We start from the raw sequence: 15,116 nt of genomic DNA on the forward strand, positions 1-15,116 counted from the left end.
TCCGTTGATAATTCTGATACATAATCATTCGCGAGTTCCAAATTATCTACCTGACCTACACCCAAACCTGATGTGGTGGATTCTCTACATTCAAGGGAATCTGTAGACACAATACGCTGCGACCCCAAATTGACGTTCATGATACTTGAAAATCTAACATCAATACCTCCTACATTTAGGCTACCTTTACTAAAATCAATAATTACATTGTGAAATTCCATAAAATCGCGTCCCAATACTCCATCTGTGGTTAAAGGCAAATTGTCCAAACATACATAGCACGAGAAATCTCCTAAATTCGATTCATTCCCCAATGAAAAATTTAACTCAGTCGTACCTAGCATGTCAATTCCGTGTCCCGTTATTCCCGAAATACTAAAATCTCCTGACATAGGTTTAATTGCTTCCGAAATTACACAAGAATGTTTAATTATCGTAACAGGAGAACCGGTGTCTACTAACATCGTTATTGGTTTGTTTTTATTGAACAATTTAATAGAAAAAGGTGTTTCAAAAATGAGTCTCATATGCGGTATAATCTTATTTACAGTTGGGTCATAATTTTCGACAGGCTTTATTGACTTATCGTAACCCTTTAATTCGAGTCTCCTGCGGTTCGGGTATTCACCGCAGGACGATATGCGTTTAAAGAGTTCGTCTCATTGTACCTGTTATTTGCGGGAATTTGCGGTGATCTAGTAACCCGCGGGGGCGATTGTCGGCCCGTATAATTGTTATCGTTTACATTACGTCGCGGTTCGTTTTGATAATCTCGCTGTTGGTAATAAAAATTTCTTCGGTCGCGGTTGTTTACCTTATCGGATGAATGACCCTCTTGAAAACTAACACGGCGTGGGAGGTCACGCCTTTGGTCGTAGTTCGGTTGCATTTTATTTGAAGGTAACCTACATTGTTTACTAATATGACCGGGTTTTCCGCAATTATAACAATTAAACACGGTTGTCTGTGCATTACAAAATTTCGCAAAATGACCTGACTTTCCGCATCTGTAACATAATCTAGTAGTCGTATCCACCGCTCCTATATTAATTCGATTTGGACGATTTCGGTTTGTAGCCTGATTTAATTCTTCAAATGATGCGATCTCTTCCGCTTTATCTAGAGTTAAATCCGTTTCACGCATAAGTAACGTTCCTACCATTTGACTTAATTCACGTTTCATTCCCACTTTAAATTGACTTAGTGCTAATTCATTAATTTTTATAATAACTCCCGGTAATTCTGCTGCTGTTACTTTCGCTTTGTCCTCCTCGATAATCTCATTCGCGATAGACTTTATACTGGTTACGTAAGACGACACGGATTCATCGTGTTTTTGGAACGCGCGCATTAATTTCCCTAGTGCTTCTCCCGGTAATTTTCGCGGGGTAAACTTTTTAATTAATTTTTCCCGTAATTCTACATATGTGACCTGATTACTCTGTAAGTTTGTTTCCGCCTTATAAAATTTATAAGCCTCTCCACTCAATCGATACCTAACAATATGAAGCATTTGTGTTTCATTCCAATTATCTAAGATCGCACGTTGCTCTAACCTTTCAAAATACAGTTTAACATTTTCTCGACCTGAAAAAGATTCTACCGTTCCTGCTAACATTCCTAAAGAAATCGGTGTAACCATCATTGGTGTTGTTAGAATAGAACCTTCAGCTTCGCCCGGAATTTCTGCTACGTTATCATCGGCGTTCATAGTGATTAAGATTTTTATTATTTTTAATGATAGTCACAAAATATTCACCTACTAACCCCTGCACGACAAAATTTATTACTTTATACGTACAAACAAAAGAATGATTGACAAAACATTAAAGAAAATTAACTCGAAATCTTTAAATTTTGAAACAGGAAATAGTAACAAAAACAAAATAAAAAAATAACAATTAGATTTTATTTCTACTTTTACATCAAATTGTGCCAACCCCACACCTGACACCAGTTTGTCACAAACTAGCTCTCGAGAAGTTCTCGTTTCCCGTAGTGGGTTTCCTAGCTAGGTCCACGGAGCGGCTCGCGTACCCAACTGTCCACGCACTACCGTTTTCTTGATAGCTAGCAATGACTGAGTTAGGGTTTGGCACACTGCATTCGTTCACTTGAAAGCGAACGGCAGTAATTTGAAATTAAGAATAAAAATAGATTGAAAGAAAACGAAATTTCACTGCTAAAGAATAAGTTTGCTTTATTTTTGAACAAGAACGTATTATATTATATATATAAAAAAAAACAACTGACAAAGATTTTAAAAAGTAAAAATTACATGACATAAGCTATTCAACAACATCATTACGGAATTTGCCGAGGTGGTTAGCAGGTTCAATGAGAAATCGGAAGTTTAAGATTTTAATAACGCTTACCCGTTTGTTAAAGTAAAATATTCATCGAAGAAAGAGAATCCAATTCAACGAATTTTATAACTAAATTGCTATAAGTTCAAATCGCACGACTCGAATTTAAAAACACAACAAAAACTTTAATTTCCCGGTTTCGCCCGATGCTTTTCTGTTCCAATCCCGTAACCGACTCCCCGATTTTTTCTTCATTTCTCCCCTGCTCCATCTACTCTAACTGCCACCTCGGCACATTCCTGCCAGAACCGCCTACGTAGTATTTAGTCTGGACCCTCGGTTCTCAAGACGCAACTTCGTAATTAAATTACAAAGTTCTGCCTGTATTGCGTTTTATTATTTTTTTTTAATCGCTTTCGAATCCCAAAATGCGGTTTGTTACATTACTCTTGGCACAAGCTTATCATATTCTTGTATATCCACAAGAAGATCATTTTGTTAAGTGAAGAAAAACCACATATTCTCAAAGCAAGTATACAAATATTCTTGATTCTCAAGAAAACATTTTTAGTGAAAGTAAATCAATCATCTTGAAAAAGAGTATCTTACTGTTTCGTCAACAATCCCATTTTCGTACTGAGAATTCATGTAACAACAATCTTGTATAATTCTTCATTTGAGTATTATAAATTATTGACGTAGGAATGAATTTTTTGATACAAAGAATTGATATTCTTCAATGCTAAGAATATGAGATACTTCATTCGATAATATTTCTATTCTTAAAACAAAAAAATATTTTTGTTTTAAGAGTATCTTATACTTGTTTCTAAGAAATACATTCAAGAATAAATTTTACTTGAAAGTCAAGAATAATTTCCCTCAGTGTGGAGTTTCAATTAATTCCTCAAGGTTGGTATTAATAATGATGTTATGTTTGCATCTTAGAGTAACTCATGGTTGGCTACAATTATATTTTTAACTTTAAGGGAATCGTTGCAATGAACGTATCGGGGTTACACTTCTCCTTTCAGCAGGTAACCCGACGACAAGGTCATGTAGTTTGAGTCTTAGGCCCGTTACTACCACTCATAGTTAAAGTTATAGTTAGCGTTATCTAAAAGATAACGTAAAAATCGGTTACTATCACTGTATTTATCTTATAGTTAACCTTAGCTCAGAGATAACTTTTGCTTTAACCATAACCAGTGGATTCGGTCCGGGTTAAGTTGGTATCTAATAGATAAACGAGGAAACCTAACCTCACAAACAGAATACGCGGAGTGTTGTAACGGTACACGTGTTCAGTGATATTAAAAAATGGCTAATTTTATGGATGTTGGAGATGAAGAAATGATTTTCGAGGAAATAAACGAGTTATTTCCTATAAGAAGCGAACGAATAATACGAAGACGATTAAACCATCTCAATAGACATTCAGATGGGGAATTTGTGAAAAGATTCCGTCTTTCCAAGGAGACTTTTTATTTTCTTCTCCACGAAATAGAGGAAGTAATTAAACCGCCATCCATGACGTAAGTAATTTAATAAAATTGTTATAATTTAATGTGCCAACATTTACATCAATATTTTAGCAATAACGCTGTACCTCCTGCAAATCGATTGTTGCTGACGTTAAGGTTTTATGCAACAGGCAACATGTTGTTGGCCATTGCAGATTTTGCTGGAGTGAGTGTACAATTGGCATCTACGGTAGTGCACGACGTCAGCTGTGCCATTGCCAATTTAAGGCCAAGGTATTGTAAAATGCCGGAGGGTGAAGAAATAATTACTGCCCAAAGGGAATTTTATGATATTGCACGATTTCCGTGTGTGATTGGTGCAATTGATTGTACCCATGTCCGTATTCAATCCCCAGGTATGTCAATATTAACTTTTGATTTTTATTGTAAGTAAATAACGTCAACATGATTAATATTGTAGGCGGAGAATTTGCAGAAAATTTTAGAAACCGAAAAGGTTATTTTTCCATTAATGTGCAAACTGTGTCGGATGCCAATATGCGTATTTTAGATATTGTAGCCAGGTGGCCAGGATCAACGCATGATCAAACAATTTTTAATAATAGTTGCCTTAAACACCGTTTAGAAATTGGCCAGTTTCGAAACGGACTTTTATTAGGAGATGGTGGATACCAAAACAAGTAATAAAATATAAAATGTTGTAATACATGTTTTTGTTTATTTATATTGCTGTAGGAATTATTTGTTGGTACCGATAGACCAACCACAGCGGGAAGCGGAAAGACTCTACAATGAGTCTCAAATTAGAACAAGAAATGTTGTTGAACGCCAATATGGCACATGGAAAAGAAGGTTCCAAGTGCTGCGGTTGGAACTAAGAATTTCAATTGAAAGGTATTCCATTTCCTTATACTGAAATAATCAGTCATGTATATTACTCTCATTATTTATAGAGTGCAGCCTCTAATTGTCGCTACAGCGGTAATACACAACATGTGTATTAATATGAAAGACGATCTACCACCCAATGAGGAGGAGATTGAAGAATGGGATAATCATCTTCCGGCAGAACGGGGCAACGAAGACAGAACACGTAGGAACGAAATTATTGATTATTTTGCAAATTTACAATAAAATAATTTGTTTTAAGAAACGAATATTTATTATTATTTTTTAAAAATAAAGAATATTATCTAATAAACAATAAAAAATCTTTATAATAAGCCAGCCTCTTTCTTTTTTAATAATATTTGAAGATCCAAGAGCTCCATTTTTTTGGCATGTTCTTCTTTAGCTTGTTTTATTAGCAATTCAGTTAATTCCACACGTTTTTCAGTAAGCTTGTTGAATTCACTGTGAACTTTTTGATTGGCTGTTTCTATTAATAATAATAAAGTATTAACATGATTTAACACATAATTGAATAAATTACTTGGTTTAGAAGCTGAATTCAAAACTTTTGCTTTCCTCTTTTTTAAATTTTGAGGCGTCCAAGAGGACCAATTTTCTTTATTTTCTACATGTGGTGGTGGCGTATCCGCTGTCTCTTCTACACCAGCGATTGGAATGACATCAGTTGCGCTCCATTCAATCACACATTCTGCTTCCGACTAACGTGTTCTGGCATCTACTGATGTAGAAGCCAATACAACGTTCCTAGTAGGTGAGAGGCCTGATGTAGAAGTTGTTGCTTCTACATCAGTAACCGCCAACCCAGTTAATAAGGAATCAGAATGTGTGATTACATCTGAATCGTATGTTGATGGCATTCCAACAACCGATAATAGTATGAGGCCTAAAGCATAAACATTTTTACCTACTTTAACATCATTCGAATGTAAATTTACCTTTCACTTTTTCCTCAATAGGGGTTAAGGAGACATCTTCTACAGGACCCCCACCGGTCTTCAATGCATTCATGCGTATCTTAGAATTCTTTTTCCTCACTTCTTTTTTAATCTGATCATATTTTCCTTTGACACATTTTACATCCCGGTCAATACCTGTAGTGGCTGTCATAGCCCGAGCTATTTCACTCCATGTCTAAAATAACCACAAAACATTTTTTTTATATAACGCAATACAGCGGATATAGAAGCATTATTCCATATTACTAAATAAAATGATGTACGTACTTGATGCTTTTCCTGCCAGTGAACGGCGTCACTTTTTTTATTTTCTACTATGTTTTTTTTTTCTATAATTAAATCAATTAGTAGTTCCATTTCTTGTTTGGAATAATTTGCGTTACGTTTCTTTTTATTGTCATTTTCCATTTTGAATAAAATAATAATCGCTGAAACACGTATTTATGACGACGTTTGACGTTAGAACCGTTAGAATGAGCGGAAATGAGTTAAAATAAACTAGAAATGTCAAAATATTAGGTCTTTTGACTGTATGGTTGCCAACTTAAAAATTCACCCGAAATAAAATCACTAGATTCTATAGATATCTTAAAGATTTCCTACCTGTGAGATAACTTGAGGTGGTAGGACCGCCGACTCCGTAAACTATTAGTTTAGCGGTATCTTATAGCTAGCTTATCTAATAGATGCCAACGGTTTGGTAGTAACGGGCCTTAATCGATGGAACTGATGGTTCTGTTCTGTCAATATTTCTCAAAACTTCGCTTAAATTCAGCTTCAGTGTGAATATCTGATACACCATTAACCTTAATCTCAATAACCTCTTCTTGTCGAGCAAAGTGTTGTCATGATGCATTATTAGGAGCGTTGTTTCTGTAATGTAAGGTTCGATTGCCCCCTTGTTTCGATTTTCTTCAATGCTGTCTATAATTTTAATCTCATACTTAACTAGGGATTAACCTTATGTGATAATATATTGTAAGAGGTAGTAAAGTGTAATTAGAGAATAATTAGGCCCACTACTACCACTCATAGTTAAAGTCTCTGATAGCGTTATCTATCGGATAGCTTAAAAATTGGTTACTACCACTGTATTTATCTTATAGATACCGCTATCCAAGGGATAACTTTTGAAATATCTGTAACCCGTGGATTGGGTGTCGGATAAGTTGCTATCTAAGGGATAAATGCGGATACCTAACCTCAAATAGAATTTATGCTGACGTATAAAATTCGAGCGTTTTACTATCTTAGTTAAAATAAGAAAAGTAATATAAACTTAAATAAAAAACTATTAATAATATATGATAAAATCATCGTGGATAATTTCTTCAACATTGGCGATGAAGAACAAATTTTTGGTGATTTTGGAAATGGATTACTATTGGGAGATGGTGGATACCAAAACAAGTAATAAAATTTAAAATATTATTATGATTTGTACATTTTTCAATTGCTGTAGGAATTATTTATTGGTACCACTCGAACAACCAAGGCGCGACGCTGAAAGGCTGTATAATGAAGCTCAAATAAGAACACGTAACGTTGTTGAACGACAATATGGGACATGGAAAAGGCGATTCCAAGCTTTAAGACTCGAGTTAAGAATATCACTTGAGAGGTATAGAATTTATTTTATCTCTACAGTATGTAATTATAACGTGATTTTTATAATTTATAGGATACAGCCTCTTATTGTGGCAACGGCAGTCATACACAACTTGTGTATTGATATGAAAGACAACCTACCTCCAAATGAGGAGGATATTATAATTGACGAAGGGGACAATCAACTCCCACTAGAAGGAAATATTGAATTTTCACGGAGGAATGAAGTGATAAATAATTTTTCTAATTTGGTATGAAATAAACTATTTCAAATGAAAATTCAACAAGATGTTCGCATTCTTCTTTTGTAAAATTGGTGGTTCGTCGCCTTTTGTCAGTCTCCATTTTCAAATTTAAATTTTAAGGTTAGAACAGGTTAAAATATCATCAAAATACCTAATAGTAGGTCTTTTGACCACATAGAGCTGTCAATTTAACATAATAGACAAAAAAATCCCTAGATTTCTTGGTTATCTCAAGGATTTCTTAACTATGAGATAAATGGAGGTGGTAGTACGTACGACCCTGTTATCTACGAGATAAATTGTATCTTATAGATAGCTTAACTATTAGATAGCATTGGTTTGGTAGTAACGGGCCATTTACAACTTCTTCGTGACTTCGCGATAACTATTTTGAAGTATATGTCCCGAGAATTTCTTTGAAAAAAAGTAATATCGGAATTACGTTTTACACCTAACATGTTGTGAAATATCAGAAAAACGAGCAAAAATGTATAATTCTATGGCTGAATTCATAATTTATTACTACATCGTCAGCGTAACGAAGATGATTTAGTTATTTGCCGTTTATGACAAGTCCTTTTTTAGACCAGTTCAATTCTATAAAAACATTTTCGAGAGCTAAAGTAAACTTTTCCAAATGAAACGATGTAGTACTCGCAAAAGTGGCTATTTATGGGGTTCGTAGGAAACGCCACCATAGAGTGTCGGATGCTTAAATTATAGAGATTGCTAATTTCTTCACTACGAAGCGTCATTATTCCTTGTAGTGCCTAAATTATTACAAGAAGAATGGTTTGTTTATAATGGGTTAACTCTTCTGCAGTATGCTAGTCTGCGCTGCAGATCTAAACATTAAGCTAGATTGAGCAATATTAATCATAAGATATCGTTCCATTTCTGACTAAAACTAAATGGCGGCTTACTTTATACAGTTTACTCAGGTTACTTATTAAGGTGATCTTTCTGCGGCTGTTAATAGACCAGGAATTTTTTATATGTGTTTTCCTGTGCAAATCACGGTGTAAGTAGGTATTTAAGGAACTCTTATACTTGCTTGCTTGAAGAACTCAAAAGTTCTAAATGGTGGGCATGAATCTCCACCATACCTTTTCTATCTAGTTTTGAATAATCTTACTTTGTCCCATGCTTTGCTAACCGTGATTTTCTCTCCCATGGATAGAGGTTATCTACAACCCAAGATCAAAGAAAAGGGAGATATTTTGTGTATGTATATTAGAGTTGTATGGATCACATGTATTTAAATAGATGTCACCACACTACCACACTTGTTATTGTGTGGTTGTTATTCATTTCGTTATCAACCTTAAACATAGGCATCGTAGCCAATATTTTAAGCGGCATATTTCAATGTTAAAATGAAGTGCTAGATTTAAATAATATTTAACAATAACGTAAGTGTTTTTCCGAGTAAAATTAAGGAAAAGAAACTTCGAAATTATCTTGTAACAAAACAATAGTGGCTAATAAGAAGATTTGAGATTATCTTATCTGTCTGTTAAGTTATAATCTGAATCAATGACAGGGCATAATTTATTTATGCCAGAAAAACGACCGAAATCGTTTTAAGAAATTTAATTCGATCCAATTTGAAAAAATTGGTTACTTTTAAATCAATAAAATAAGATTGATATAAAATAATGTGAAGTACTCGTTTTGAAAAAGCGATATTAATCTTTTGCATCTTAACAAACTCCAATTAAGCAAATGTAATGCATAATAATTCCACTTGATTCGTTTATCGTCATATAATTGGTTCTTTTTAGCATATTAATAGATTTTGAGTGATCTACAAAACTCTTTTTAAAAAGTTGATGAAATTTAAATTAAATTCTTACCTTATACTTATATAGCAGATCGTTTCCTCTTTCACTTATAACAAAATATTATATTTAATTGGTACATATTGGTAGGTACCTCACACCAGTTTTTCTTTACATTTTTCGTGAGAGGAAAAGTGGTAATCGTTTAGAGTTTTACTATCGATACAATGGATGAACTAATAATCGTATAACAAATAAGAAAGAAGCAATGATGGAAATAACAACAACCTTCGGCATTATCCTCAAGATGCAGTATTTATCTAAGTAACAAAGATAAGAAAACACAACTCACGTAGTGAGTGTAAAAAGGGTCTGCTCTAGTGACATTATTATTACGCAAGTATAATTTGTGCTATTTGTAAATGAAACATAAGTGTTTCCTTAATGATCAATTATATCATATAAAATAATGTTTTAAAGAAACTTACATGATTCTGAATTGTCGTTATCCGCTATCTTCTTTTTCTCTTTCAAATATGTATGAATTCCATATCCAAAAATAATAAGCACAATAAAAACTATTAAAAAGCCGATTCTATCATCTTGATCGTACATTTTAAATCAATTAAATAAACGTTATCTATTAACCGTACCGATCACTAAAAAAATTGAAACTTAAAACTTTCTTCTAAAGTTTAACGCTGAACCTGTATCACTTTCAAATAAACCGGATACTATGTGCACATCTCGCTTTTATGTGTGTTTGGTCGTACCTACAGATTAGATATCATTTTAAAATATACGTCAGTAATAAAAATTTATTGTTATATACTTTCTTATAAATAAAATAATTATTCTAATAACATATTTTTACACCTGAATATTTCATAAAAAACAATTTCAAGAAGTAATTTTAATCAGGTTTTGAATTGACGTCATTGATTGAGTTATAAAACAGCAAAGTACCATTTGTATTATTAACGTTCACGCACCTCCAAGTGAATCACACGCTTTGTGACGATTGAATGGATTTTTTTACAATAATCTTGATTTATAACACACTACTAACTTATTTTACAATCTTACAATCGTAAAAAATTAAAGGGATTAAATTACGTCAATCGACTTTATATTAAGCAAAACTGTTATTAAAAGTTGTTCGAATAGTTAAAATAGATTCAATAAGTAATTTTAGGTAATCTTAACAAATTCAGTTCAACCGATCAATCTATACAATTCTGATATTAAATCCTTAAAGATTTAGATAAAAATTAATTCAAATATTTTAAATGCACGTGGATCTATTATTAGTGTATTGATGAATAAAAGATATTGATTTTTAAATTTCGTAAAAAGATTAATGTCAAACCGATAAATATTAATGACGTCAAAAAATTGTTATTACAAAGTTTCAGGTGTCCACTCTGATAAAATCTTCTAAAACAGCGATTTTTTAAAACTGACAATACGAAAACAATGCTATTGAAAGTAACAATAATATGAGTCAAATATACATAATATAAACAATTGTTAAGAATGTTTATATTTGTTTGATTTTTTTTTATCACCATGTGCTTAATAAAAGTGGGGAGAAATAAATGTTGTACTTTAACGATGATAGTATTTATTGTTATTTTTTGGTTTCTACCGGTTTCGGCTTGACGCCATCTTCAGGAAACCACTTATTTAATTACAGATAAGGAAAATTTTAAGATTATATCATTATTCTTATTTAAAGCTTCATAAAAATAAAATTAACTCATAATGTTTAGTAATAGAAAAGAAATTATTAAGAAACTCTAATTAATTAACTGTGTATGTAATGATTATAACTGCACTAAATTAGTAATGCAGTTGTAATAAAAGAAATTATCGGGGAATATAAAACAAAAAGACTTATTAGAATTATTTACATTCCTTTAAACGACAAGAAGAGTTCAGGTCATAACTGTAATAAAAAATGTTGTGGGTGTTGTATCGGTGTCCCGATGTGGGAAACCTTAAAATCAAAATAACTCGAAAACGAAAAACGTTAGGTACCAACTTTTATCAAAGTCAACATATTTTTTGCATATAATTAAAAGATGTAATAAAAACTATAGCATTCAATTTAAAATAACTAAGTTGTGGTCTACTTGCGGCAGGCTGGAAGTGGCGACCATCTTGAAAGTATTTTAGATCGAATGTTTCGGATGATTCACCATTGCTATCAAAATTTCAACGTTATGTGAGACACCTGTATATACTGTGCTAAATATTTTCGGCGCAAATTTACAAGGCAGAGTCAATAAATATTTGTGTTTGTGCTCTCTACGCGTTGCTTCGTCTGTGTGTACAAATCATTTTAGGTAGGTCATATTTAATTAGGTTGTTCCAACAATTGCCAAAAACAAATTTGTTGAATGATGTGTCAAATTATAAACTTTTTAATGTACAGGCTGATTCTCAACATATACGAAAAATCTTGGGGATTTATTCCTTAAGACAAATACAGTAGAACCTCGTTAATCCGAACTAATTGGGACCGAAGGTGGTTCGGATTATCTATTTGTTCGGATTATCAAATCTTGCTGCTAAATAGTTGAAAACATAAGTATTGGATACAAAAATTACTTTTACAAAAGAAATTTAATTTTTGCTTTTTGCGCGTTCGGATTACTGCGGTTCGGATTATCGAAGCTCTACTGTAATGGGTAATAGTTGAAAAAATGTAAAAGTAAAAGATTTTTAGATTAATATATAGTATGTCCACGGAAAAGGTGTTGAATAGGAAAAACTTTTTTATTTTTAATTTTATCGAAAAAAGTTAATCTTGATAAAAAATTTTGCTAGTTCTTAGAGTAAGGTTGGGATAGAAACATTTAACATATTTTATACGTAGTGTTCACAAAATTGAAAAAACTTTAAATGGTAAAAGAGTAAAGTGCATTTATTTGAGAAGATAAAGAAATAAGTTACTAGGAAAAGTTGTTCAAAAGTAAAAGGTAGTCTTTAATACCAATTTTTGTACTAGTAGGCGTTGATAGTGACAAGCTTTATTGACACTTCGCTTTTATACTTTATTAGCCGTAGTATTGTCAGCTTAAAATGCTTACTTTACAGCAAAAGATTTACTTGGTGCAATGTTATGCGAAAGGCGAAAAATATTATCTAGTTTCTGAGACTGCTTGCCGTAAAATAATGTTGAAGTTTTTAAGCACTGGGTCATTATTGCGAATACCTAGAGAAAAGAAGAAATACGATGAAAATTATGCAAGCACTTTGTTGGTATTACATTCAGTAAAGGAACACCCGAAATTATCATTAAGAAGAAGAGCTGAAAATCTTCAATTTGTTAAAAAGTCGCAAATTCAGAAGATATTAAAACACAACAAGATACATCCATACAAGCCAGTTTTTAATCATGTTTTGGTGGTTTTCTGATGAATCAACTTTTTCAACCAATGGTGTTGTGGCTTCGCAACATGCACGATATTGGAGTGACTCTAATCCGCATTTTAGAATACTACGGAGGCGTCAGTACTATGTTAAAGTAAATGTATGGGGCGCCATTTCTTATTACGGAATAATAGGACCATACTTCTTTGACGCTACTTGTAATGCGAATAGTTATTTAGCTATGTTAAGAAATTTCCTCGATGGTGAATTAGACAATCTTCCATTAGAATACAGTCGTTCATTTTATTTTCCACAAGATGGATGCCCAGCACATTATGCGGCAACGGTTCGACAATGGTTAGACCATACGTTTCCAGACCACTGGATTGGGAGACAAGGACCAGTTCAGTGGCCTCCTAGGAGTCCAGATTTAGCATTAATGGATTTTTTCCTATATCGGGCTGATTGAAACAAATTGTTTATTGCACACCTCAAATGAATGCCACTACTGATCAATTAAAGGATGCGATATCAATATCTTTACATGAGGTTAGAAAAAGTTTTGATGAATTACTTGTTCGTTTAAAGGCATGTGCCCAACAGGGTGGTAGTGTATTTGAGTCAATAAACTTACAACTTGTGCATTGTTAATTTAGAATTAGTTAATTGATATTAAAATAAATTGAATGATCACAAATAAATAAAAGTACGCCGATTTTTTCAAAAATTGGTATTAGAGAGTACTTTTGAACAACTTTTCCTAGTAACTTATTTCCTTATCTTCTCAAATAAAGGCACTTTACTCTTGTACCATTTAAAGTTTTTTTCAATTTTCTGAACACCGCGTATAAAATATGTTAAATGTTTCTATCCCAATCTTACTCTAAGAAGTAGCAACATTTTTTATCAAGATTAACTTTTTTCGACAAAATTAAAAATAAAAAAGTTTTTCCTGTTCAACACCTTTTCCGTGGACATACTGTATATCCGATATATGTGGCGACATTAAAAGTTTTATTTAGCTGTAAGAAAAAATTGATTTATGTAGACAATTATTTAATTTAACATTACAGTGTCTCCATATTAATAAACAAAATATTACTAGTTTGTTCTGTTATTGAGTGCTAGATAAATTGCTTTTACAAGATTATGGATAAGAAAAAAGTAAGTGCCGTTGGTATTTGTTTATCCGCTGCCGCAATGTTAGTTGCTGAACTGAAAGAAAAGAAGCAAAGAAAAAAGCGACGTTTTGGGAGGAGACCTATGAATAGAAATCGTGATAGTGAGGGAAATTATGCCACTCTCATTAGGGATATGTTAAGCAAAGAAGAAGATGATGAAACAATTTGTTAAATACACCAGGATGAATATACAACAATTTAAGTCCTTGCTTGGATTAGTAGCCCGATTGATTAAAAAAACACCACACAAAAACCCTGTCACCTGCACATCCATTAGTGATTACTTTGCAGTAAGTGATAAATATTTTTGATGAATAAAATTCTTTTCTTAAAAACCAAAATATTTGTTAGTTACTTATCAGAGGGTTGTTCACAGCAAGAAGTGGCATGGAACTTTAAAATTGGGGAAGACTACCGTACACTGCATCATTAAAGAAACTACAGAAGCAATTTATAAAGTATTACAGCCTTTGGTATTATTAGAGCCCACCAAGGAAGCTTTTACTGCAATTGCGACAGATTTTTTTAATAAATAGCAATTGCCAAATTGTTGTGGTGCAGTGGATGGCAAGCACATTCACATACAAGCGCCAAAGAAAAGTGGAAGTCTGTTTTATAATTATAAACAATCATTTAGCATTGTTTTAGTGGCATGTGTAGATGAAAATTATAAGTTTTCAATGGTGGACATTGGTGCTTATGGTTCCAATCATGATGGCGTTATATTTAGGGAAAGTGTTTTTGGAGCAGCACTGTTAAATGGAAATTTAAACCTTCCACTACCAAAAGAATTACCGGGAACAAATGTTGTCTTCCCTCATTTTCTTGTAGGATATCAAGCATTTCCACTACATGAGAACATTATGAGGCCATATCCAGGACAACATTTAGGGGTTGAAAAAAATGTCTTCAACTACAGAATTTCGAGAGGTAGGAGAGTAGTTCAAAATACCTTTGGAATTTTAACAGCACGATGGAGAATTTTAAAGAAAGCCATAGTTGTAAATGCTGATACTGTCGATAAAATTGTGAAATGTGTAGTAGTTCTGCACAATTTTTTACAAGGAGATAAACAGTATTGCCCCACTGGATTTGTAGACACAGAAACATTAATAGGAGATGTGGTTCAGGGGCAGTGGAGAGAGGATGGTGCAGTTTTGAGAGGGGTACACCGTCTTGGCAACAATAATTCTGCACGGCGATACCAACAAATAGAAATACATTGTGCAATTATTTCAATTCCAATGTCGGAAGTGTACCCTGGC

General features: G+C 33.0%; 2 protein-coding genes across 9 annotated transcripts in view; one reads left to right on the forward strand and one right to left on the reverse strand.

Moving 5' to 3' along the window:
* LOC111415269 (uncharacterized) overlaps window positions 1-15,116 on the reverse strand; it is a 121,768-nt gene that overhangs the window by 84,573 nt on the left and 22,079 nt on the right. The window contains exons 1-6 of one of the 8 annotated variants that reach the window (XR_011641138.1): window positions 9,368-9,772; window positions 6,262-9,318; window positions 5,926-6,086; window positions 5,638-5,833; window positions 5,223-5,585; window positions 4,984-5,168 (exon numbers count right to left, since the gene is read on the reverse strand). The exons of 3 other annotated variants lie outside the window; for them this stretch is intronic. Coding sequence is in view for 1 of the 5 variants with exons in the window: in XM_071198024.1 (XP_071054125.1) it covers window positions 9,781-9,907 (127 nt within the window). In the remaining 4 variants the exon portion in view is untranslated. 4 more of the 8 variants (XR_011641136.1, XR_011641135.1, XR_011641137.1 and 1 more) reach the window with 4 other exon arrangements.
* LOC111415248 (putative nuclease HARBI1) lies at window positions 3,627-5,014 on the forward strand. The gene is made up of 5 exons (XM_023046827.2): window positions 3,627-3,841; window positions 3,902-4,185; window positions 4,251-4,470; window positions 4,526-4,684; window positions 4,744-5,014. The coding sequence occupies exons 1-5, from the start codon at window positions 3,627-3,629 to the stop codon at window positions 4,922-4,924; spliced, it is 1,059 nt and encodes a 352-aa protein (XP_022902595.2). The 3' UTR covers window positions 4,925-5,014.

This window comes from Onthophagus taurus, chromosome 7 (assembly GCF_036711975.1).
Source record: "Onthophagus taurus isolate NC chromosome 7, IU_Otau_3.0, whole genome shotgun sequence".
Lineage (NCBI taxonomy): Eukaryota > Metazoa > Arthropoda > Insecta > Coleoptera > Scarabaeidae > Onthophagus > Onthophagus taurus.

Coding starts and splice junctions, on each gene's coding strand:
- LOC111415248 (XM_023046827.2), top strand. CDS start 3,627: ATGGCTAATTTTATGGATGTTGGAGATGAAGAAATGATTTTCGAGGAA. Junction 3,842..3,901: donor ATTAAACCGCCATCCATGAC/GTAAGTAATTTA, acceptor TCAATATTTTAG/CAATAACGCTGTACCTCCTG. Junction 4,685..4,743: donor CTAAGAATTTCAATTGAAAG/GTATTCCATTTC, acceptor CATTATTTATAG/AGTGCAGCCTCTAATTGTCG.